Source organism: Zootermopsis nevadensis, unplaced genomic scaffold, assembly GCF_977971745.1.
Source record: "Zootermopsis nevadensis isolate Lab colony 2312 unplaced genomic scaffold, Znev_1.0 Znev_ptg000016l, whole genome shotgun sequence".
Lineage (NCBI taxonomy): Eukaryota > Metazoa > Arthropoda > Insecta > Blattodea > Termopsidae > Zootermopsis > Zootermopsis nevadensis.
In genome coordinates, this window is record NW_028259148.1 from 10,452,947 (window position 1) to 10,475,422 (window position 22,476).

General features: G+C 39.9%; 2 protein-coding genes across 10 annotated transcripts in view; one reads left to right on the forward strand and one right to left on the reverse strand.

Annotated features, from left to right (window-relative positions):
* Positions 1-12,555: 12,555 nt before the first annotated feature.
* On the forward strand, positions 12,556-15,202 carry LOC110835014 (cuticle protein 19-like). The gene is made up of 3 exons (XM_022074807.2): positions 12,556-12,652; positions 13,008-13,088; positions 14,246-15,202. The coding sequence occupies exons 1-3, from the start codon at positions 12,638-12,640 to the stop codon at positions 14,585-14,587; spliced, it is 438 nt and encodes a 145-aa protein (XP_021930499.1). The 5' UTR covers positions 12,556-12,637; the 3' UTR covers positions 14,588-15,202.
* Positions 15,203-19,850: 4,648 nt separating this feature from the next.
* Positions 19,851-22,476, reverse strand: part of LOC110835000 (cAMP-dependent protein kinase catalytic subunit PRKX) — a 29,583-nt gene continuing 26,957 nt past the window's right edge. For 7 of the 9 annotated variants that reach the window (XM_022074789.2, XM_087349927.1, XM_087349930.1 and 4 more), the window contains one exon: positions 19,851-21,600. The gene's annotated coding sequence lies outside the window, so the exon portion shown is untranslated. Of the gene's footprint in view, positions 21,623-22,476 lie in introns of all 9 variants that reach the window. The other 2 variants (XM_022074790.2, XM_087349931.1) reach the window with 1 other exon arrangement.

Sequence of the window (22,476 nt, forward strand, 5' to 3'; positions counted from 1 at the left end):
CGTTGTCTAGGCAACACGGAGTTTTCCTCCGGGGGCTTCCCCGGTTTCTCGTGCTTTCGGCCGTCATAACTCGACTGCTTGTAAACCAGGTGAAACTGTAGCCACGGCTCGAAATGGGCGGCTGCAGTGTGTGTGTGTGTGTGTGTGTGTGTGTGTGTGTGTGTGTTGGGATCGTGCGCACGCGCATTAGTTGGAGCGAACCGATTAGTACGGCCCTTTGCTTGCGGCTGAGTAATGCTTCAGCGTTACGCTGGTATGCCGGAATAAACTTAATGTTAGCCAGAAGTGACGGCTTGACTCCTCCAAGAACTCCGATTATGAGGACTACTAATTTGACAGTAAATCCGGGATACAGCTGTCTTAGGTCAAACACAAGGTCTTGATACTTGGTCCGTTTTCCAGTCTCCTTTACAGCTATGTTTGTTTCAACTGGGGCCGAAAACTTAATGACATACATAGTGCGTTCAGAGACACCGATGAGAATGATATCAGGCTTGGTAGCTGTTAACTGCCTGGTAGTGGGGAACAAATAGACCCAATAAATTTTACACTTATCGTGGCGTACGGCATGCCGTAAAAGTGCCTCAGGTGATAATAGAGTATACGTAAAGCAGCATTATGCCGATGAATGTAGGTGCAGCTGGCATAGTGTTTACATACCGACAGAAGATTCATCAGTGTCTCTGGTTGCATTCGGCAAGCCCTGCAGACAGTATCCGCTACTCCCACACCCACGCTAAGGTGAAACTCTTGGTTTCAAACTTCAGTCCAGCCGAACGTAGAAAGGCGAACGTCAGGTCTTACGACAAGCCCATTAAGTTTGACGTTGTCAAAGAAAGTCTCATGATGCATGATGCCTGAGTAACAAAGTTTGCTCAGCCTTCTTAACAGAGCCCTTGAATTGATCTGCCTTCGCCGTCTAGCTAAACTGATGTCAAAGTCAAGTCCGAGGTCATTTGCTGCTCTCTTTGCTCCCCTACACCCACAGACTCATGCGAACATACGAATGTCAAGAGGGGATCAGAGCTATTTATGATAGAATGAGCTGTACTATCCTGTTGTGAAAACTTTCCAGACCCAAGAGACCTCTACCTCAAAGATGACGTGGGAGGTATATGCGTTCGACGGTGGATTTGGGATGAAGACTTCGGTGCATGGCCATTATTTTTCTGGTGGCCCTTTTCAGATTTTTCAACTCATGAACTGTATATTTTATTACTCCAAAAGTATAGAGCAGGATCGGAACAGCAAGCATGTTGGTGGCAGTGACTTTGTTTCTACCAGAGAGCTCGGAACTCCAAATCTGTCGTAGGGTGTGTCTATACTTGCTGCACAGAGCCTCTTTGACCTTGGAGACATCTTGGACGTGACTCTCACTCACACCAAGATATGTATAGGACTCTTCGGCATCAAGATGGTGTATGATGCTTCCGTCCACGAGTTGCACGTCTTCGCCGAAATCCCTATTTCTTCCCCTGTTCAAATGCAGAACTGCACACTTGTCCAATCCAAATTCCATGCCGATATCCTGAGTGTATACTTGCACGGTGTTCAGTGCACTTTGAATGCCACTGTCGCTGGCGGCATAAAGCTTCATATCATCTATATAAAAAAGTGGATGACTTTGTGCCTGCGGTTTGAAGGTACACCACGCATGTATCCGCGCTCACGTGTTAGCACAACGGAAAGAAGTAGTAGCGAGACGCAGAAAAGAAGAGGACTTAAGCTGTCACCTCGAAATACACCGCGGTGGTAGCATACCAACTCTGTCGACACTACACGCTTCCCAGATGTCAAAATGAAGCGCGTTTTCCGGGGCGGTATCAGGTTTTCGATGCATCGCACTATGTCAGGTTGGACTTTCAGCACTTTGAGCAAGAAGAGAATCAGTTCATGAGAAGTTGTGTCAAAAGCTTTTTTGTAGTCCACCCAGGCCATCGACAGGTTGCGCTTATAATGGACTGCATCTTGACAGATGCATCTGTCAATCAACAGATTGTCCTTGTAACCTGCAATGCCACATTTTGAACACCGCTGCTCGTATACCTCTTTCCAGATGGGGTCGATGTAGTGCAGTATGCGTTCGTTCAAGATGGAGGTGAACGCCTTGTATACAGTATTAAGATAGGTAATTGTTTGGATTAGACAAATATCCTTTCTTTTGGATGAGAACAGTGCGCCCTTCTGTCAACCAAGGTGAAATGGGGTCTGTACCAGACAAGAAAGATGTGAAGATATGATACAGATGTCTGTGTGTGCTCGTGAATTTTTTCCACCAAAACTTGTTGATGGCATCTATTCCATAAGTCGAAAAATTCTTTTTGCCAGTAAAGGCACGTTTCATATCTTGTTCGGTGACTATCAGGGGCACCACGTCATCCTCTAAATGGCGATCACAGAACTACCTTAAGAGGCCAATGGCTGGAGAATCTATGTTTAATGGAAACCTAGTTTCGTAGAGTTCCTTCCAGAATGATTCGACCTGCGTTGCAGCTGGCGGGGAATAGACAACTTGAGTGTCCTTTCTAAAGAGACGGGAAGGACATACAAGAAAGATGATGTTCTCCTTTATCTCCCTATAACGTTTCACTCACTTCTTCCTGTCCGCGGTTAGTGCCCGTATTTTGTCCAGAGAGTGCTGCTTGATGGTCAGCAGCGTATTCTTGTTCAGTGTGTGATATTTGTCCTTGAGAGAGCGGGCAATAAGCCTCAGCTTGGTGGTAAATCTCCGACCAGAGTTTACATAGTTAATCACACACTGAATTGTGGATACCAATTGCCTTTCGAACTTTAATTTTGCGTTCAGATGTTTTGTTGGCTGTTCAGCTTTATCTGAAACCTGGGGTTGCTAATAACCTACCTGCGGTGTAGACGGCGCGGTTGATGGGAAACAGATCAGAATCGTCTTTTAAGAATTCATCTAGGACTTCGTTCATTTCGGCTAGATGTTTGGCCCGCAGCGGTATCTTATGGTGGACTGTTCGCTGCCTGTCCTTCAGATGTTTAAAGGAGTTCAAAAATTGATGGAACAGCGTTCTAATATAGACATCAACAGTTACAGCTGGAGGACGTGGTACGATAATTTCTCCCGCTTGTACTGGTCGTGTAGCCGCAGCTGGATTTTGCTCTTCGGAGTCAGACTTTCCTTCGCAGATGGTTGACATAGTCTCGCAGGTTTTGTTGCGAGAGACCGGAATGCTCAAGATGCATCTCGCACCAAAGGAAATGCATCCGTGCCCTCTCTAATTATTCAGATTACTTTTGCTTGCAAGATTATTATTGCTTTTATTATTAATATTGTACACTTATATAATCAGTTCATTGTTTGTTTGCTTTTGTATTGTAATGTTTGATATTGCTGTTAGTGCTTGGCTGTTATTGGGTTTTTTGGCTGTTGTCAAGCACTTAAATAAATGAATTAAATTGAATTGAATTGCTTAAATGGGACAGAGAAAAATGGCGAATGGATTCGGAAGACACTATTCAGAAACCGATATGTACGTACGTACGTACGTACATACGTACATGCATGCATGCATACATACATACATTCATACATGCATGCATGCATGCACACATGCATGCATACATACAAACATACATACATACATACATACATACATACATACATACATACATACATACATACATACATACATACATACATACATACATACATACATACATACATACATACATACATACATACATACATACATACATACATACATACATACATACATACATACATACATACATACATACATACATACATACATACATACATACATACATACATACATACATACATACATACATACATACATACATACATACATACATACATACATACATACATACATACATACATACATACATACATACATACATACATACATACATACATACATACATACATACATACATACATACATACATACATACATACATACATACATACATACATACATACATACATACATACATACATACATACATACATACATACATACATACATACATACATACATACATACATACATACATACATACATACATACATACATACATACATACATACATACATACATACATACATACATACATACATACATACATACATACATACATACATACATACATACATACGAGGTGCGATCGGAAAGTTTCAAGACTGTGTCAATAGAGGGCGAACCGGATGTAGTACGAGCTTCTGCCGCTAGGGGGTGCGGTCTACATTCATAGTGAATCAGTGTGCCAGCCGGCATCATCGAATTAGCATTTGTTTCTTAGTTACGGGCGTTTTCGTAGTGCATTACACCGACCCTCCTGCGATTTCGGAATGGCGTGTGCATCAAATTTTGCCAAAGACTCGCCAAAACGGCTACGGAAACCTATGAAATGCTAAAGCAAGCATTTGGGGAGTTCGCAATGGGTCGTGTACAAACTTTTGTGTGGCATTCACGTTTTAAAAATGGCCGAACCTCTCTCGATGATGACGAGCGTTCTGGACGACCATTTTCGAGCACAACGCCCGAAAGTGTTACGAAGATTCGGCAGGCCATTCACGAAGATCGACGTCGTACCATCAACGACTTGTGCGACATTGTTGGGATAGGCTATGGGACCTGTCAGCTGATTCTAAAGGAAGAACTCCACATGCGACGCATCATGACAACGCGCCAGCGCACACCGCCCTCAAAGTTCGGCAGTTTTTGGCCTCAAACACCATGGCCGTCATCCCGCACCCTCCTTATTCGCCGTGTGACTTCTTCCTCTTCCCAAAGATGAAAATTCAGCTAAAGGGAAGGAGATTTGAGACGATAGAAGAGATTCAGGTAGAATCGCAGATGGTGCTTGACAGGCTGACGAAGAAAGATTTCCAGGGATGCTTCCAGGCTTGGCAGCGGCGCTGATATCGTTGTGTTCACTCCCAGGGGAACTACTTCGAGGGTGATGGATGAATTTAATACCTGAGATAAGTGTACGGGTTTTTATAGGCGCAGTCTTTAAACTTTCCGATCGCACCTCATACAGGATAAATCGTTTATCCCTAGACTGGATCCGGCAGCTGACACGGGACGCCTCTTTCGTAGACACGATGTGGTCGCCAGGTATTTATAGCACGCGTTTCCGCTGTATACAACTTACCTTATTTTATAGAAAAGTCTCGAAGTGACGATCCCCTGAGCCTAAGTCTCACATAATTATAATTTATTTATGAAACGCGCAGAAGTTAATGTACGGGAATAGTGGAAATTTCAAACCTAATATTTTCTTGAAGTTCTTCCAAAGAGTGTGGATTTTAAAATAAACTTTTCTTTCAGCGTGCCACAGAATTAAAAGCCACAGGGGTTTAAATGCAGCGATAGCAGAGGCTACAATCCTGTGCTTGCGTACGACTCGTTTGCCCAAGACACCACAGATGTTTTCGCAGTGTATGCTGTTGCGTTATATTGCATAAAATATCCGTATGATTTTTTTAAGCTGTCAGTTGATCAAAGAATGGTGAAGGACTCAATCTCACATAACGTTCCAAATTGATTGTTTCTTAATAACAGGGGCCCAATTATCCTCCGCGCACTAATTGTACACCAACTCAACTTTTATGTCATGTAATGGCACTTTATGAACAGCATCAGGATATTCCGTGCTCCAGTAGCTGTTACTTTGTCTTTTTACGTAACCACGAAACGTCAACCAAGGACACTGCTGTTCAATGTGTTCCAACAATGGCTTCCATTTCTATTACTGCGCAATCATGTCCTTAGGTAATTGCTGCAGTTGAAACTAAAATTATCTAAGTAGGATAAATTATGTATTTAAAATTAACAGGTTAAGAGACATTTCAAAAATTGTCTTAAGCAATATATTGCATATATTGATAAAGAAAGAAGAAGGTAAGAGTTAATTTATAAAACTTACGTTGAAGAGCTATGGTTATGTTTTACATTGCTTGTATGTATTAGTACGTTATACAGACGACACTTCATTCTAAAACTTGCGCAGTGCATGTGTTATTTTATCAGCTGTGAGCATTCAAAATTCAAAATCTGCCAATAACGCAGGTGTAGACACTGTTTTTTTGCAATGGACCACGCATTTCTATTTTTTATTTTTCTGTTATGAATGTTGTGAAGCAGATTTTGTTTCGACTAACTTAAAAAAAAAGACATTAATATCGTTACTACATTCTAAGATGAGTGAAATAAATTTATAGGCATACAGACCTAGTGGCATTCAGGGTAGGGAATTTTATAATTTAGTGGAATTATTTTTCAATATAATCTACAGAATTTAAAAGTGCCCTTTATTATTTACCACTCCTGAAACATTCCTTGGATTATTTGAAAGCATAAATGCTAATAGTCATCATGACCGTAACGAACAATGTGTTATTTTTATATCCATAATATTACAGTCAAAGTTGTATGTGTAAGAACTAGAAAACTGATAACTGAAATCACATATCTGGAAGTCTCCAACTTCCAGACGAACAAGATGAATAATTCATTGATTAGGTGCGGCTATTAACTTTACAAGCTAGAATCAGTTCCATGGACTTCGTTAGCAAATATCAGTGTATTAAAGATTAAGAATAAACTTTGAAACGGGCAAAATTATCTGAATTAATTTTGTGGATGAGGTATGCACAGCTCTAGGACACTGACATAAAACTATTAGGAGGACAGTAACAGTGTCATGTCTGTCTGTTCGTCCGTTTATCCAGTCGATTGAACTCGAGAACCACTGGGTGGTATAACTATACTCTCTCACTGCCCTCCCCCTTTGCTCCTTCGGCAAGAGAGAGTCATATCCCGAACTAGAGTCAGTGGGGAACAAGGATCACCTCAGAGTTGACGTGGTAATTTGTTTATATAAATCCAAAGAAACAACAAATTAAATAAGAACACAAAATACTTTTACTCTTGAAAATTAGATCCTCTGATACACAATTCCCATAACGGGCACAACGCTTACTGGATGAGACTGTTTGGTTTAATTGCTGAAGGCCCGCTGTCGACTGCCTCCACTGGCGTACTGCAAATGTCCTTGACCGACTTTCCAGATCTCTTGCTAGCTGGCCAGTTCAAATTTGAATTCAAACAGTTACAGGGGTTCTGTACTGGTATAGTGGATTTGGATGAAACTTGATGTAGAGTTTGTGCTATTCTGCATGGCCTCGAAACATATTTTCAACATCCTACGAGCTTTGGTGACAAAATTACGGTAGAGAACATTTGTAAGGAAGACATTAAAGTTCTTCGTTCTGCTAGCCACAGTGATAACTATCGAAAAAGGTAGATTTAATAACTCTAAATGAACGTTGCAAGTTGTAGTTTATTTAACGACTCTTTTTCAGCAGCTCAGACTAAATAACGTGAAATGAGAGGATGATAGTGAATTGTGAATTAGAAGGGATATGTCTTTCCCGAAATTTGCATGAAGGGATTGAGTAAAACAAAACCCCCAATCAGGATAGCCGGTCTCCAAGCTGAGATTTCAGTCCGCGACCTCCCGAATACGAAGCACGGCGTTAGGTGAACGTTGCAATAAAACATGAGGATATCTGTAAAGCCCAGGACTACAATAAATGGAATGCAACCTGAGGTAACCGCGGCACCTGGACTTTCCCTTACTTCCGCTCTGGTGCCTCAGTCTGCTCACAACGGCTTTGTCACTGTTGCTAGGAAGAGAATGTTAAACTGCTGTTAGCGACTGTAATCTTGAGACTTGCAAGGAATGCAGTAAGTTCAAAGCGTTAAAGTCTGGGCCGACATCAGGTAGCAGACCTAAGCAAAAACATTAACTACTTATTCTATAGTGGCTGTGCAAGCTCCATGTCAGTGTCTTCATCAGGCGTAGTAACATTGTACTCACTGGCAGTTTCACAGTCACTTTGAGAGTTGGTATCACTGTAACTGTCGCTGCCAGGATCGAGATTAATGACAATACGGTCTGTCACATCTGGAAGGATGCCGTCTCTTTCCCAATATCGGCTTTCGACTGTTTCCGTATGTCTACAAAACCCTTCCCAGTCTTCCTTTGTCATAAGTGCCACTGCATCTTTCGTCACTTGTGGTAATTTTTGCAGGCTCAGATCTCCTGTGACGTTGTTTTCACGCACGAATATCTTTATTTTCGTCCATGCAAGTTCTATGAGATTTAAATAGCACATATATGAAGGTAGTCTAACAACTGTATGGCCGCATTTTTCCAAGATGTGATCAATTTTGTAGATCTTCTCTTTGGGTTTCAGTGGCAGAATTAGTTTATATAGCTAATTTTTTCGCATGGTCTCGTTACAGTTCACACCTTTCTTGCGGAGAGAGGAAATCATGTCTGTCTTTCTTGAGTAGGATGATGGCCGTTTGCCAATCTGGAGACGGTGATAAGGTAAGTTGTCAAGGACAATTACTGGCTGAGCGAGAAGATTGGGAATCAGGTTTTCGACTGCCAATTCCTCAAAATTTGCAGCATTCATTTGACCATGGTAGTCCCAGTTGCATTTCCAGCCTTATAAATAAATGCTGCATTAGGAAGAAACCCATTAATTCCTCCTACATGCAGCATGATAAGCCTGTTCCCAGAGATCAAATTGGCCTGTACCCACGACTTCTTCGTTTGTCAGCATTTACGAAAGGTTAGGTTGCTGTCAACCCATGATTCATCAATATAAAATATTGGGTGTCCGTTATCCGGGTACTACTTTATTTTCACAAGATATCTTGATCTCCAGTCAACAATGTCTGCTCTCTCTATCAGAATTTTGCGTTTCGACTGGCATTTTCTCCATTTAAATTCAAGGCTCTTTACAATCATCTCCAACGATTTACGTCCCTAATGAAAATGTATTTTCTTTTTTATAATGAATAGCAGCTTTGGCATTGTTGGCACTTTTTTCCTGAATATAGAAATCCTGAACTGTATTTCTGGTAACGCACTTATCAAAGTGAACGTTTTCCTCTCTTCTTTCCTGGTGATTTGAGAAGATGGGTCGGATTGGTAGCATTGCTTTCGGTGTGTTTCCTCCTGATTATTAAAATAGATGACCGAGATTCCCCCGTATACAGTGCTGCCCTCTCTGTTGGCTTGTTAATCGGTAGCAACAATAGTTTTTGACGTGATTCCTCATCACATTTCTCAATTACGTTTGATATTATTTCCATAGCCGCCCGGTGAATGGTAACATTCCGTGGAGGCGACATTATTTCGGCACTCTACCTGAACACAGTTATTGCAATAGACTCTCGAATTACACACACTAAATAAAGAAATCTGTCAGTGGCCACTGTGATCTGAAACGATGCCTTACACTACAATGAAACCTACAGATACAAACGCAATTACATCAGTTCAGTTCACTTGAGCACTACACAAGCATACTCGTGGCCAATATGTTCTGAACGGATGCTGTACTACTATACCGCATAGCAGACGCCATCTTTCCTCCTTCACCCCACTTCCTCGCCCCGCAGGTTTCAAGATTACAGTCACCTGGCTCGGCTACAAACTCGCTTACCTGCACTAAATCAAAAAAAAAAGTTCCAACGCTCTATTGCATACCTCAGTTGTAGAAGATGACAATCACCTTACCAACAATACCGGTGTTTGTCGTTCTTCCCCTGGTACAGGGGTTACAAAGTTAGGCATAAAAGGTGCATATGCAAATTCTGACGGATTTCAGGAAGGTGGGGCTGCTTCACTTTGTTAATGACTCATATATGTGATGCAAACATATGTGGTTTCTCCATGTCTAAGATTCACCTAGTAAATTTTTTAGGCATTTGTTATAAAAACGTCAGAGGTCTCAGGACCAAGCAATTGTATGATAACGTCTGGTCCTCTGATCACAATATAATATGTTTAACCGAGACATGGCTTAACGACTTGGACATTTGTAAAGCAATTCGTCGTCTGAAACCATCTAAATCTGTCGGATTTGCTGACATCCCTTGCTTCGTTATAAAGGGTTGTTCTGAAATCTTCGTTCATGTTCTTAAATATTTCTTTAATCCAAGTCTAACAGCATTATTTGTCTGCTGTATAGAAACAGGCAGCAGTAGTTCCTGTTCTTAAGAAAGGTAACTCTGCGACTGTTATCAACTACCGACCTCTTTCTATAATTAATATCATTTTTCGAAATTATTTGAATTTATTATTCATGATCATGTCTTACATTATGTAAAGTATAAATGAAATCTTTCTCAGCATGATTTTACAAAATCCAAATCTACCGTAAAATATCTGGTTACTTAGCTACACTCCCAAGGTCAAGATGGTGCTATTTATTTTGATCTTAGTAGTGCATTTGATCTTGTCCGTCATACTCTGCTACTCAAATATCTCAGTGCTTTTGGGCTTTCTGGTGGTTATGTAAACTAGTTTCGTAGTTAACCAACAGACAATCTCAGGTTTGTGCTTCTGGAACTCTTTCGTTTCCTTTTTGTAGTGCTCTCTGGGGTTCCTCAGGGATCTGTTTTGGATCCTCCACTTTTCAAATCAGTTATTGGCGACATATGCAATGCAATTAATCATTCGAAATGCCTTCTTTTCGCTGACATCAAAAATGTTTGTGCCATTAAATCTCCTAACGAATGCAATCAACTTCAAACTGTCATTTACTCTGCCTATATATGTTATATGTAACCTTAGTTAGATCCAAGCTCGAGTACGCCTCGGTCGTCCGGAGTTCTATTACGACTACTGATGTCAACAAACTGGAACATATCCAACAGAAATTTGCAGCCCTTTGTTATAATCGTTTCCTCCCCGTGTGAATCATAGCTGTGCTAGTATTTAAAAGTTTAGACCCTGAGTAAAAGAAGGTACTGTAGTGATGCACTGCTCCTTGCGCAGGTTTGTCGTTGTTTTAAATACTGTCCTTCCCTTCTGGAAGCTGTCGGTGTTCGAATTCCCACTCGGAACGTGAGAGATTTTTCTATGTTCATTTGTAGCCCTTCTATTAAAAACAGTCCTGCTAGCTGCGTATCAGCCGCTAATGTTGTCTGCAGGGACTTGGATATATATTTTAAACAAAACGGTTACCCTTATCACATTCTATAACAGTCTAATTTACATAATGTATTTAAATTATTACTACATATATACTAATCTATTTAGAAGCAATTTTTTGTGTATTAACGTTCTCTGACCTCATGTATTTTTATTGCCTTTCTATATTTATTATTCCGTTCGTGTGCTCATCTCTTTTGTTGTATCTGTAATTGGCCTTCTGGCCGTTGATACAACACACTAATAATAAAGAACTGAATTGAAATGATAGAATGAATTTTTAAACTCATTATTTCAGGCAACATGCAAATGTCATTTTCCAGATTGATGTATTTACGAGAAAGACAAAATCAATTGTTCTTCCATATTTGATTCTGTCAGTGTCACTACTAGATCAGTCCCTGAACTAGACGTCTTTCTGCTGCCGTGTTGCATACAAGGACACTAACATTTTTAACAAACATTATATTTCATTTACAGGTACTTTATAAGATGACTTGTGATTAGAATTTCTTTTAAGTTTTCTTTGTTCCTTCTTTTCAGGTTTTATGTTGTACAACTGGGCTGTTTCTTCTTTATGTCTTGACATTTTACGACATTTTAGGTTTAATTACAGTATGCTATCTTGTACTGTTGTTGTTAGTGCTTAGGGGTAATGGGCATTGTTTGGCTGTTTCGAACACATGAATGAAGGGAATTAAATTTACTATTGTTATGAAATCAAGGAGGATGGGTGGGTGGGAAATGTAGTACACACGGAGAGATGAGAAATGCATATGAATGTTAGTACCGAAACCTGAAGGAAAGTGACGCTTTTGGAGACAAAATCGTCTATAGAAACAGAATACTGAAATGGGTCTTAAGGAAATAGGATGTCGGTATATGGACTGATTTGTCTGGGTAATGGCGTGAACTTGTCAACTTAGTAACTAACCTTTGCGTTCTATAAGAGGCGAGGAATTTCTTGACCAGCTGAGCGACTAACAGCTACTTACAAAAGATTCAATTCCATGAAATTAGTAGTTTATGGAAAGAAGGATTTAGTCATATGTCTAAAGGAAATTTTCGTGGCTAATAATGTCAAACTTGGAACAAAAATGTGAGGAAAACCACGAAAATCTCAGTCAGGTTATACAATGTATAGTTACTAATTTTTAAAGCAGGTGATACCACAAAGAGTTGTCACTACAAGGTAGTGATAATTGTTAGCACTTATATTAATTAGCAGGACTGTTCCCGTGTTACGACATTCAGGCCAGACTGTGAACCATGTCAAGTAGTGCAGGGCTTGTTCAGTACTCCCTCGAACAAGGAAAGTAAGTGAATGTTTCAATCCACGTGTTGCCAAAACTTTGCCATTTCCTGTATGCGTTTGTATCAGCTGGTCTGAACCACGCTCACAGTTATATCATCGCTGGAATGCCAATGAGAGGGATTAAAACGAGGACGGCAACAAAGACTAAAAATACAAACAAATTTCTTACACATAGTTGAGAGGGCGTGTCTATTAAACATTTCTTACTTTCTTTGTTCAATATATAAAGGTTTTGTATTCCCAAGTTTGTCAGTCAAATTACAAGTCTTGTAACTCGAAAGCGTCCAAGAAAAGCAAAGTGCAGATATGATTTCATTTAAGGTATGCATTTTGAAACCATACATAGGCTCACTACTGCTTTAAAGTTTCGAGAATGTTTATGATACAAGCCTTGATAAATTTCATTTCATATTAACAGATTATTAATTAGTAATTTATTGTGTATTAATTATATATTCGTTTACTTTTAAGAATTCGAACTTTTTTTTTCAAATTTCTATGATTTTAACAAACATACGTGCATTCTTGGAAATTTGGCAATAAGGAACTCTTCTTTTTCGGTGGGTTTATTATTTTTGAACGCACAAATAAATTTGTTATGTACGAAAGTGTTATTATCTACACCTTTTCCGTGAAATTGTGCAATCCTGCATTTAACAAGCCTAATGTGTTTAAGGTTGCTGTTGCTTTCACCACGATGATGGCGCTCGTACTGTCAGTCCCCGTCTACGAAGAACACAAGGAGATTGAGCAATACGTAAGTAATTAATGACATTGGTACTGTAAATTCAGCGGCTGGATGAAGAGGTAACCTTCTTCAGATCAGATAAATAGAATTGTTGTACTTAAAGTTTGAAACGGTGAATCAATTTTCAAAAAATTGCACTAAAATATACGCCGCGCCTGATAACAAGGTTTTGTACTTTATAATGATCAAAATGTTTACCACAAACTTCCGAACATGGTCCAACGCTGTTGCATGCGTATGTTAAGAAATGACAGCGAAATGGTAACCATTAATGCATATATTTCCATATCGCTGACCTGTTTCTCTGTTTGTGCATAGGCCTACACGTGAATAGTCACTTGCTTAATTACAATACTAATATTGCATAAAATGGTTGTGATGTTGTGGAATGGACTAAACTGACTAGGGTTATTTACGAATGGCGGTTTCGTGTGTTAGGATTTTTGTTGAATCTTTAGGTTATGATAGGAAATATAATTATTATAATTGTTATTTGCATGAAGCAGAGTATTCTTGAGAATGTAATAGTCACTTAGCTGCACATAAATTTCCCCACATTTTTATAAAACCAGCAGCTTCATTACCATGTGCACACGAGCTGGCCGCTGGTCTCAAACTACGTCATTTAATTCCATGTCGACTTTATAGTTTAACTGTCCAATATAAAATCATTTTCTGCTTTAAACCGACCACACTGATCTACCACCTTAACCCAAGAAGCCGCTTAATACAACTCAAGTAAACTCTTCAACCGCCATAGACTTCCTTACAGGAACAAGTCTAATGCATGAATAACCTAGCACGAGCTGATGTTAACAACCAAGCAGTTCCGGGTTCGAGACTAGGTAGCTTCAGCTGCCATAACGATTGATCGCAGAGGGATAGATTTGCCATTTCCTTCAGTTACTAGGCGAATTGCATATTTAATTTGTTACAGCTCTTATAGAAGTCTAGTAACTAACTTCACGTCGTTAAGCAACCGATCATAATACTATCAAATACCTATATCGAGAAGTTACGATTTTTAACTAAATGCTATTAGGCAATGCAGCATATAATTTCGAATCACTTCTGTGGAGCATGTCGGAGAGGCCGACTTTGAAACTACAGGACAATACTATGAGTTTAAACAGTATCACAATTCAAATTAAATTATCTCTTAATAGGCGCACCCTAAGTACGAGTTCAAATACGGGGTGAAGGACGAACACACACACGACATCAAGGAGCAGGCAGAGAAACGTGACGGCGACAAAGTCGAAGGCTACTACAAGTTGGTTGAACCTGATGGCACCACTCGTACGGTCCACTACACTTCTGACAAACACACCGGGTTCCACGCTCAGGTCGTGAGGTCCGGACACGCCATTCATCCTATTCAACAAGAGAAGAAGATCATCCTCCCCGTAAAGAAAATTGTACTCCCTAAATATGAAGAGGTTCCCTTACCGTCTTACTCTCAAAAATCATCCGGTGACGCCGAAAGCTACAGCAGTTTCAACTTCTAAACTGAAGAAACTGATGTCGTCCTTGGAAGGTTAGACTGAAGGCTCATGCAATTCAAAAGTCCGCACTCCACATTTACGTCAGCTTAATTTCACTAACGTATTATAGAAAATACACAGAAGAGCTCGCCGATTATTGTTGATTGAATCTGTAAATGTATATCTTATTTTAATATCTCGCTTATGTAATACGTAAATCTCAATGCAGAAAATGCCCAGGGCAGGTTTAGTGAGGGCGCCGATTGCAGATTCGTAGTTGATATGTATTTAACATACCTTAAATATGTTCTGGTATATGTTATATGCTTTATTATTCATTCGATCGTCTTCGAAGTTAGTAGCAACATAAAAACTGGAGTTTCATGAATGGTCTCAAAGATTTTAAGCTATCAATTATTGACTTAGGAAACTGAATCTTTTCAAAAGCTAGATTTTAGCCTTCCAAGGATGTGTGATGTGTAAACTTTCTGTCACACTACTTCATATGTTCATCGTTGTTTCGCATTTCCATCTACACATTGGTATCTGTTTGTATTTCTTCATAGAGACTGTATATAATTCGTTTACGATGTGTGAATGTATTAAATACTTTATAGGTATTAAATATTATACAAATTCCTCTCTGTATATTTTATTTCGAAGAGCTGGAACCTGTGGTAAACAGTTGTCATTAACTTCTACTGTACGGCTCTATGTATCAGTAATTACAAATTTCTTACGTGTGTAGAATGTCAGAACAACTGAAATCAGGGTACTGAATCTATTCGCTTTGTTCGCAATACTGCGTTAAACTTTACAACTTGTCAAAGTGATGTTACAAAAGAGAGATGTGTAGATGTTGCCGCGGTCTGTGAAAAATAGAGAAAGTTCAGGAACTGGTACACTAATTTGAACAACAGAAGAGCCGGTGTAGCTCAGTCAGTCTATTGACTGACTACGGACTGGACGGCCGGGATTTGATCCCCGAAAGGGCTAGAAGATTCCTCTATACTGCGTCCAGACCGGCTCTGGGGCCCACCCAGCCTCCTATCCAGTTGGTACCGGGTTCCTTTCCCAGGGATAAAACGCGGCCGGGGCGTGACGCTGACCACTCACCCCCGTCTAGTGCCGAGGTCATGAATGAGTAGGAGCTACTCTCTCACTTCTCCCAAGCGCCTACATGGCGTATACCGGGACAGCTTTACTTTATTTTAAATATTTATCTAATTTTCCATAAAAAACATTCTGAAATAAAGAGATGTTTTGTCTCAATTGGTCTTTAACTTTGGGTTTAGGATCACTCATAACAGAATATAATGAAATTAGCAGCAGGAAGTAGGTGTTATGCGCTCTAGTTACTATTGAGATCAAAATTAATTTTAAGAGCTTTGAAGTTGCATAAAGCCGTCATCGGACCAACAGTGTCGTATGCCTCAGAAACATGGTGTCAAACAGGCAGCTGAGAACATGCTACGTGTGTCGGAACGCAAAGCGCTGAGATTTTTCTTTTTGAGCAGTGAGCGAAAACGGGGCATGGAGACAACAGTGCAGTGTATGCTACCACCGAGCTAAATAATGCACATTATGTTACGTCGTTTTTGATTTCAAGTATATACATAGACATTTATAAAAATTATTTCTACAGACAGAAATTAGTTTTGGTAAAAGAACTGGCGTTTTCTTCCATTATCTTTTTATTGAAACCAATTGGCTAAGAAACATTTAAACATACACAGGTGTCCCAAGAAAATGTATTCACACAATTATTACATATGTCAGCATTGTGTCTACATCAATTTGGGACACCCGTATATATTGAAATGCTTTTTTGGTCTGCTGCGGACGTGTTTTTGTGAGCTCTCCGTACCTGCTGTATAACTGTGAGTGAGTGTGCTTCGCCCGCAGCCTGCCGGCACTATGGCTGCTAGCAAAGACTGTTGCTCGGTGTGTAAGAAACCGTTCTACGGTAAACAGAAATTTATTAGATGTAGCGGGCCTTGTGGAACAAGGTTTCATCTCTCCTGCCTCAAAATGAGCGACACTGAATATTCGTTTCTCATGGTGGAAGGGAAATCGACGTACAATTGTGCATCGTGTGTTGTTGCTAATCGCGCTTGTAGCGCTAAGAACGCATCTAGAAGAAGCTTGAGATCTGCCTCAACTTCGGGGCTTTCAGTGAAGGAAGTTTCTCCTGATGGTGAGCCTATTCTTTCAGACCCCGAGTCACTCGGCCGCCAGATCGAGATGGTGCGGCTCAGTGGAGTTAGCACACAAAAGGTTATTGAGAATCTCGTCCAGATGGTTTTTAAACTTTCCGAAGATGTACAGCTACTTCGGAAGGACAACGAATATTTGAAATACCACTTGAACAAACTAGCTTCCAGCGCTCCTACGCCGACAGCACCAGCAACGAAATCTTCCATCCAGGGGACAACCACCTTAGTTCATAATGTTCCTGCAAACAAAGCCACGGATGCGGCTCCTCGTTCTGCCTCTTCTGTCGCCGACGTGGGATCGAAATCCTACAAGGATGTATTATCTGCTGGGTTAAAACCTAAAGTCTCCAGTGTGGACACTGAAGGTTTTACAACAGTAAATCATAAAAAGAAGCCATCTTCTGGGACAACCCCGGCCAACACAGTTAGACAACGCAGACAGCCGTTGTTAGGGGTGAGAAACTCTGCTTCTCTACCCATTGTATCCAAAAGGGAAAGGTCTAAGGCACTTTTTGTCTCACGATTTAGCCCTGAGGTCACGGCTGCTGACGTGGATAAGTCTTTAAAAGCGCAGTTAAGCATCAAAAGGTTAGTCTGCACTAGGCTTAAAACAAAATTTAATTCTTATGCTTCATTTCACATTTCGGTCAATGAAGAGGATTTTCCCCTTATAAATAACACCGGAGTATGGCCAAATGGGTGCCTGATTGCTCCCTTTTATGGGAAACTAACCCCTGATCAGGTGTACTCCCCTGATGCACCTCTTAGTTCGGTACCTACAACGGCTGACTCTGACTCTGCTACTGCAATGAGCCCTACAACGAAGCCAACCAGCACTTGTGAGGATCTTGGGGGAAGCATCAATACCGCCTAACTATGCCAGGTAATTGTTGTGCCACCATTTCGGATCGTCTCACCACGTCTGGTTCTAAGTGTTTGGATTCTATTGATATCTTTTACCAAAATGTTAGAGGTTTGCGTACTAAATGTAACAACTTTCATGATAATGTCTGTATTAATGATTTAAAAATTATATGTATTACCGAGACGTGGCTTAATGATTCGTTTTGTAATCGCAATTTGTTTCCTGATGACTATCTCGTTTTCCGCGCTGACAGAGGTTATACCGATCTCAACTTAACCAGAGGTGGTGGTGTTCTGACGGCAGTTCACCAATCTCTGGCTGGTTGTAAACGCAGGTATGATCTTGAACTTACCAGCGAATGTGTTTGGATTGAAGTTCCACTTCCTGATGGTTTCAACTTACTCGTTGGAAACCACTACTTTTCACCTAACACTGATGGTAAAGTTATTGAAAATTATTTTAATTCTCTGGAAAAGAATTTAAACCCACAAAATTTTCGGGTAGTTCTCTTAGGTGATTTTAATATTCCTGGCTTTGATTGGGTACATGGCTTCCCTCAAGCAAACTCACATTACTATACCAAAATTAAAGGGGATGTCGTTCACAATGCCGCATGCTTCCTCGGACTTTCTCAACACAACCTTACCATTCAAAACAAGAATCTGCTCGATCTTGTTTTTGCTAATTTTTCCTCTGTCAACGTTACGATTTTTAATCACGATTTGGTTTAACCTGATGTTTTTCATCCTTCCCTGGTTATTGATATTAGAAATGTCTCTGACTGCCAATTCACAGCCCTCTCGATGTTCCCGCAATTACGCGCGTGCTGACTATTTACTACTTTATAGGTATTTATTTTCTTATAATTGGTCCTGCGTTTATAATCAGTCCTCTGCGGACTCCGCCGCTGATCAGCTCAAGTCGGTGGTTACTGATGCTTTAAACTTAGCTATTCCCAATAAGCATTCTAGTAAGTCTAAATTTCCTATCTGGTTTTCCGGCACCTTAAAACATTATATTAATAAAAAGAATCATTATTTTCGTCGGTTTAAAAAGACCAACTCTGATGTACATTACTCCTACTTTGCACACTTTCGTAAATTAGTTAAGGCTACCATTAAGTCTGATAGGCGGCGGTGGTTAAAGTCTGTTGATGACAGTCTTAAAACTCACCCTCAGCATTTTTGGAAATACGTTTCAAATTTCAAAAGAAAAGATAACTCCTTCATTCAGCTAAAAATTGGTGATCAGTTTGTCACTGACCCCAAACACATTGCTGATGAATTTGCTACGCATTTTGAATCAATTTTTAACACTTCTTGCCGGTCCGTCACTCCTACCGATACTTTTACTTCTGATTTTTTGCCCGCCGCTCCTATCTCTCCTGCTGAAGTTAGCAAGGCGATCAAGCGCCTCAGACCCTCAAAGTGTGTGGGGTTAGATGGAATTCCTTCGTTAGTAATTAAGGGTTGTTCTGATATTTTCACTCCCTTATTAACCTATATTTTTAATTTAAGTGTAACTAGTGCCACCTTTCCGTCCCTGTGGAAAGAAACAGCTGTTGTTCCTGTGTTTAAAAAAGGCAACAGTTCCATTGTTAGTAATTATAGACCCATCTCTATTCTTAATAACTTTTCAAAAATATTTGAATTTATTGTCTATGATCATTTGCAACATTTTTTTAAGTACAGATTAAATCCCTCACAGCATGGTTTTCGTAAATTTAATTCCACAGCAACAAATTTGGTTACTTACCTTAATTCCGTTTTACCTTCAGTTAGTACTCAAGGACAAACAGATTCAGTATACTTTGATCTTACTAAAGCATTTGACTTAGTCCCTCATAATATTCTTCTTGGGAAACTTAGAAACTTTGGACTATCACCCAGTTATGTTGATTGGTTCCATAGTTATCTTTCTGACAGGCAATCTTTTGTTCGTGTATCTGGAACTCTTTCGTATCCTTATCGTGTTAAGTGTGGAGTGCCTCAGGGTTCCACCCTAGGCCCCTTACTTTTTAATATATTCATTAATGACATCTGCGACTCCATACATAATTCACAGTGCCTTTTATTTGCTGATGACTTAAAGATATATCGGAGTATTAGCGATGTTGATGACTGCAAACTGTTGCAGGACGACATCCATTCAGTGCAAAATTGGTGTCTTGTGAATGGGATGCAACTTAATTTAAGTAAAACGACTGTTATATCATTCACCCGGAAGACAAACAGTATTTATTTTAATTACAAATTGTGTAACAACCTGGTGGCACGCTCCCATTGTGTTAAAGATCTCGGTGTTCTATTGGACTGTAAGCTTTATTTTCACCAGCATATCAACTATATATTCTCACAGAGCTTGAAAATGCTAGGTTTGATTCGGTACATTACTTCTTCCTTCTCCACTGTTGATAGCCTTTTGGTCTTGTACAGTACCTTAGTCCGTTCCAAAATTGAGTATGCTTCCGTTGTTTGGAACTCTATTACTAATACTGATTCCTTTAAACTGGAAAGGATTCAAAGGAAATTTGTAGCCCTATGTTACGCTAGATTCTTTAATGGCGTTTGTGCCTATAATTATGATGAAATATTAGTTAGATTAAATTTCTTATCGTTACATTTAAGGAGGAGGCTTTTGGATGCTCTTTTCCTCGTGAATGTTTTTAAAGGCAAAATTAGTTGCTCATCTGTTGTTGATACAGTTAGTCTCTGCCTACCCATTAGGTCTATCAGAGACTATTCTACCTTTACTGTACAACGTAATTTCAAGGCCAGTCCCTCTGCCAGATGTGTTTCTGGTGCCAATGCAGTCTGCAGGAGCATCGACATCTTTAACAAAGATCGTGTTTTGCTTACTGAGGTCAGTCAGCTTTTTAAACAATAATCATGGTTTTTTATTGTTTACTTAGTATGACATTTTATTGTGTATGTTTTTTGTCCAATATTAAACTGTTTTTAGTATAATTATTATTTTACTTATCTATAACATTTAGTTTTTTACTTATGAGTTATTTTGCAATAAATCAATATTGTACAGTTATGTTTTCAGTTCTTTGTTTGTTTGCTTTTGTATTGTAATTTCAGTATTGTTGTTAGTGCTTGGCTGTTATTGGCTGTTGTCAAGCACTTTAATAAATGAATTGAATTGAATTAGAATATAATGTCAGATTACTTTCGTAGAGGATTTAGGAGTTTTGTTGTCCATTTCTATAAATAGAAGTGAAAAGCGAGGGATGCTGGTTGAGTAATAGAGATACTGAAGAAATAGCAGATAAAGGAGTCTAAGTGGTCTTTCACATTCCAGCTTGCCGGCAAAAGGCAGCCACACAGTACAATCTGTTTCACCAGGTTTCCGGATAAAGTCCGCCAGTTTCACCGGCCCCGAGCGAGTCCACATACGACAAAGTTTTAAATCTTCAACCCTCCTGGCTGACACAACACACAGACCGTCCTTACCAATATCCGGTAGTCACGTACACCAAAATATCAAACTCATTCGATTTTCCTCCTCGAAGTTCAGGAACACGCAAGATCTTTAAGACGTCCAGCTTTAGTCCATTCACTATCAATCTTACCCGACTTATCCGGTACCGGAAAACAGGTTGAAGAAGAACGTTGAGTGTGGGAAATGTTAATTTTCTGCGTCGCATCTGGTGTGGTATGGAATCTTCTATCAACACACTGAAAAATTCTCATCGGCCGAGACGCTGGCTGCCAGAATGCGCCTGCAATGTCAGTTGTCAGGGTGTCTGTTGTTATGTGGATTTGTCTCCCAAAATATTAGTTGTTGTATTTATGAAATTCTGAAGCAGTTCCTTACATCACAGTCGATGTTTCACAGCTGTATTTCATATTTGCCGAAAATAAATGATAAGACATTGTACGTGCTTTGGTTGTTGATCCAGTTTGTCTTAGCACAAATCAAACGTTAAAACACATCCGCGAAAACAGCTACTGTAATATAACAATCACAAAACTGATTTTAATATAAACATGTCCCGATATAGAATGAACTCCAAAGGATTGCACGTCAAAGTGAGTGGGGTACACGTAAGTTATTACTCTAGTGCAGTGGTCCCCAACGCGGTGCCCGCGGGCGCCATGGCGCCCGCCAAAACCTTTTTAGGTGCCCGCGTTGTTACGGAAGAGGTTATACTGAATAATGAAGGTCATTCAACCATGAACATTATAAAATAAAAACACAGATCTCGACTTACTGACGCCCATCTTGACGATTGTTTGCGAGCAGCAACATCATCCTACACTCCCAAATTTGAAAAACTGGCCGATGAAATGCAGCGCCAAACATCACACCAACTTCCCACTTGAGTAATAATAATTGTACTTACAAAACTACGTATTTTTGATTGCATGGTTTCTTGTATCATTAAACGTCGTGTTGTTTCGTATATTATTTGGTGTATATATCTTATTTGTCCAGAGAAAAGAAAATTTGGCTTTGTTAATTGGTTGGTGCCCGCCACGATCTCATAAACTCTCAAATGTGACCGTAGGCACAAAAAGGTTGGCGACCACTGCTCTAGTGTTTTAAATATGGCCGGAACAGTGGCTATGCTACGGACTGGATGACTCGGATTCGATTCCTGGCAGGGCAATACTTATCTCTTTGTCACAATATGAAGACCGGCTATGGGGTCAATTCATTCTTTTATCCATTGTATAGCGGGATCTTTCTTAGGGGCAAAGTGGTGGGGCGTGAGGCTAACGACTCATTACTACTTATTGTCAATGTTAAGAACGCGTGGAGGAGACATACCTCTACTCTCCCATACACCTGTTTGACTTGGTGCTTAATTAAGTACCAGGGAT

Bases quoted from the DNA above. Each gene is read 5' to 3' on its own strand.
- LOC110835014 (XM_022074807.2), top strand. The intron at 13,089-14,245 runs GTAAGTAATTAA...ATCTCTTAATAG, and splicing joins ACAAGGAGATTGAGCAATAC to GCGCACCCTAAGTACGAGTT.